At 39.4% G+C, this 3,903-nt stretch overlaps 2 protein-coding genes across 2 annotated transcripts in view; both read left to right on the top strand.

Moving 5' to 3' along the window:
* The window catches only part of LOC101857196, a 27,037-nt gene extending 23,483 nt beyond the window's left edge, over positions 1–3,554 (top strand). The window contains exon 3 of the mRNA XM_005104580.3: positions 2,533–3,554. The gene's annotated coding sequence lies outside the window, so the exon portion shown is untranslated. The remainder of the gene's footprint in view (positions 1–2,532) is intronic.
* Positions 657–3,552, top strand: LOC101856976. Its single transcript, XM_005104578.2, has 2 exons — positions 657–849; positions 1,982–3,552. Exons 1-2 carry the CDS (start codon positions 672–674, stop codon positions 2,506–2,508), a joined length of 705 nt encoding a protein of 234 aa, XP_005104635.1. The 5' UTR covers positions 657–671; the 3' UTR covers positions 2,509–3,552.
* Positions 3,555–3,903: the final 349 nt, after the last annotated feature.

Raw genomic sequence — 3,903 nt, 5'->3', positions numbered from 1 at the left:
TGTGTGTGTGTGTGTGTGTTTGTGAGTGCGTGCAAGTGATAAACAAAGGTATACATGTTTTTTGTGATATTCCTATTATTATGTGTATTGTTTTCTTTACATGATGTGTTTATTTTTGTGTGGGTACTTATACTCATGTCTATCCATCCATCCATCTATCTATCTATCTATCTATCTATCTATCTATCTATCTATCTATCTATCTATCCATCTATCTATCTATCTGCGCGCGTGCATGCCTCTTTCTCTCTGTCTAATATGTGACTTAATAACTATAAATATAGTACTCTTGGCGTAACATCATTCAAGCGTGTAGCTTTCGACAGGGTTCCTAAAATGTACCCGGATCTAACGTTCAGCTCCTCTCTTGTATCCGCCTTGTTCTTTAAGCCAATTTTCTCTTTTGTTACAATAATGGATAATTACCTTTCAAAGAGAAAGAGATCATAAATTATACAGGCATAACGATAAACGTGATTCTAAGTTGTGAATGAGACGGATGTTACAAGCGAAGCGTCCGATTGGTGGAAAAGGAGAAAGGTTTATGTATAAATGTGATGCGACATCAGGCATCCTCAAACCTTTCTACCCTGAAGTGCTGCAGTTCACTTGCCTCAGAGCTCTGAAAGATACCTTTGGAACTTTATTTGCCATTTTGATATACGGTTACCATGGTCTCTCTTAGACTTCCGTATCTTCTGGTCTTGATGACCCTGGTGCTGGGGCCAGCGCTAGCTCGAAGACTGCGCTCATCAACTGCTGTTCGCCAACCAGTAGACCAAAAACCTCTTGAGCCAGCAGCCTGTCCGCTGGTAGACCCTATAAAAGAAGTCGAGGGTTACTTTGATGGTGAGTGTTGAATTTTAAAGTTTAAGCTACACCCAAAACTGGCTGTTGATGTCACTGTGCCTGTCTGGTAAAAAGCTTGAACGACACCAGAAAAGGTGCTTTACTGTACATGTTTCTTTATTCTAATATGTATTTATTCCTGTCTGCCTCCCTTTTTTCTCCTACTTCACACAGAGTTGGCGAGTGATTGGTGGGCGCGCTGGTGTTGTTTGTACCTTTTTTTGTATCAAGCATCTGTCGTCCTTGTCTCTCATCCTCCCTTATTTTGCTTTGAGTTTATTACTCTCTTGTAATACCTCTAATCCACGGCACTTATATCATTTAAATGTGTTTCAAGTGCCGTAAAATGTTTACTAAAACTTAACTACAACACATTTTTTGATAATGCTCAAGACCATGAATCCCAATCAGTCATTTATTTCTGTCTTTTTGTTAAATACTGAGTGCCCATAATTTACAACTTGGCGAACGGAAGAAAATAGGTCAAGCATCCTCCTCTGAACTTCCGACTTCCTTGACAGAGAAATCACACCTATGATAACAGAACTATAAGTACCATGCGTTAACCATCAGCCCAGCACCTCCACTCCTACGTCATATATTAACTTTTACTTGTCTGTCACCTTGTCTTTGATTTTTAAAGAGACCATTCGCTTAAAAAATTTACCACTCTTTTTAATTGTATTGTACAGTTTAGCTGGGAATCTCTGAGGACGTTTAACACTGTTTCTCTATCTTTAAAATAATAAAGTCAAATGTGTATTCAGTCGGAGCCTGTTGATTTTAAACAAATGTCCGGAACAAGATGTTTGACTGCAACAACTGATTAGTTTGTTAATAATGTCACTAAAAGAATTATTGCATGGAGGAAATAAAAGGAAACAACCTACACTGCAGGGGCTGAATAATTATTTCTTTTTCTCTCGGCTAATTGCAAGGGGGGTCACGTGATCTGTCTTCAAACAACATAATTGCAAGGGGGGTCACGTGATCTGTCTTCAAACAACATAAAGTGTATTTTATTTAAATGAAAACTATATTTATATATATATATATATATATATATATATATATATATATATATATATATAAGCCTACATTGTAAGCAATGGTCTTCTGTTGTTGCCTACAGATACAAAGTTTCAGCTGGAAGGTGCACAGCAGAAGGAAGTTGAAATGGAAGAAGACGAAGACGAAGCCTTGCAGAATGACTTTGTTCCACTTGAGGACATTCCAAAAGAGCGCGTGTCATTTGAGGATCTACGGAACCGCTTCAGGCAGGAGTACAGAACAGAGTTGGCAGAAGTAAACCCCTACGTGGCCTACGCAGAGTCTCAGTACCTGGTCTCCTGGAGGTGCTGCCCCCGTCGTCAAGGATACGGTTGCCGAAGCTACAGACGTCGTCTGCCGTGCTTCTACGACACCAGCTCCAACCCCCCGGCCAGATGCTGTCCTTTCTACCCGTCTAACGCCATCTACACCGCCTACTGTAACTGCAACAAGTGTGCCCTGCTCACCGAGAACTGTGCGTCTGTGGGCCGCTGTCTGCGCCGCTACACACTGCGCAGTTTCTACGCCGTCTGCTCCACCAACCCATGGTCCGTGAAGCGTTTCACCAGGAGAGTTGCCACTAGCTGTTACTGCAGAACCCACTGCTAAAACTCTTGTTCTCATTTACTTTTGGTATTGGCACTAAGTAGTATTACGTCCCTACCTTTCTTTAAGTGTCTTTGATAAATTTAGAATCGATTTACGTAACTACATGAACACCACCGACCACCATAGTCTATCCAGGTTACGTGGCTGCAAAATCAACAAACACTTATAGCAAATTTCTTTTAATGAAATACAATAGCCAATAACCTTGCCTCTTTCATTGTGCATAAACTTTAGGGAGTACATAAAAACCTACACGAGTGATCTAGACACCGACTGTCATGGACACACTTCGCATCATAAACGAAAATACAAGTAGACAAAAAAGAAAACCGTTTGTAAAAAAAAGTAAAGCACTCAGCCATTCACAAAATTGCTGGGTTGTGATCATAGTTATTTTCAGCGACATTACGCACGAAAGGAATAGGTTCCTGGGGTGTTTTAACAAAAAGAAATAAATTGATTAGGACAGACACAGTGAAAGTGTGTTACTATACTCAGCTTGAAAAAATGTAGCTTTCGGTAAAACTAAGAACAGCGTCGTTTGACTGAACTTAACCAAAACATCAAGTTTTGTTCAGCAGTAAGAGGTAAATGCTGCCTCAAGGTGTGCCCGTTTCTCCATCTTGTTGTGTCCGTGTACTTTTGATACGGGCTATTCCATGGTTTGTTTCTTTTTGTTTGGTGTGAGTAATCATTGTTGGAGTGTCATCACACTTATTTCCTTGAGTTTTGATAGAAATGTTAGGACAGTTTTATTCTTTTAGTTCATTACAGGTCCTCTCTTATTTTCCTTTTTAATCGGTATCCATTTTGTTCATCACTGAATATTGTTCTATATTAATTTATGCAAAGCAAATGAATGTGTTATGTGAAATCATCAGGGATATATTTGGTCAAGTCATTACTAGTATTATGATGTGATTCTAATGTGTAAAAGATGGAGAGCAATTTGATTTTGTGTGCAGCTGAAAACTGATTATACTCCCATTTCGCACTAATGTTGTGTTAAAATGCTGCTTTTTATTATTAAATTTCAACAAAATCTATCTCGCTTCATGTTTTCTCCTTTTAAAAAAACCTTATATCCGTGAATTGGAGGGAAGCAGTCGTATAAGACAAGTCTTTGAACAACCGAAAACCAGACACTTATTAAGTTCGAACCGGGACCTGCAGTATTTATCTGCTGCGCTAACGATGGGGGTGCCACGAACTACATGCACTGTTGGTTTGGACGTACCATTAGTTGAGCTGGTATCGTGCTCGGTGAACTAATGATGACCTTGCTTGTTTTGTTTTGTTTTGTTTCGGTTCGGTTTGGTTTGTTCAGTTTTTTTGTTGTTGTTGTTTTGGTTGTTGTTGGGGGGGGTGTCTTGTTGAGAGGTTTTTTGTTGTTTT

The sequence above is a fragment of the Aplysia californica genome, unplaced genomic scaffold (assembly GCF_000002075.1).
Source record: "Aplysia californica isolate F4 #8 unplaced genomic scaffold, AplCal3.0 scaffold00426, whole genome shotgun sequence".
Lineage (NCBI taxonomy): Eukaryota > Metazoa > Mollusca > Gastropoda > Aplysiida > Aplysiidae > Aplysia > Aplysia californica.
The sequence above is the reverse complement of the archived record's forward strand: the minus strand, read 5'-3'. Positions and strand labels throughout refer to the sequence as shown.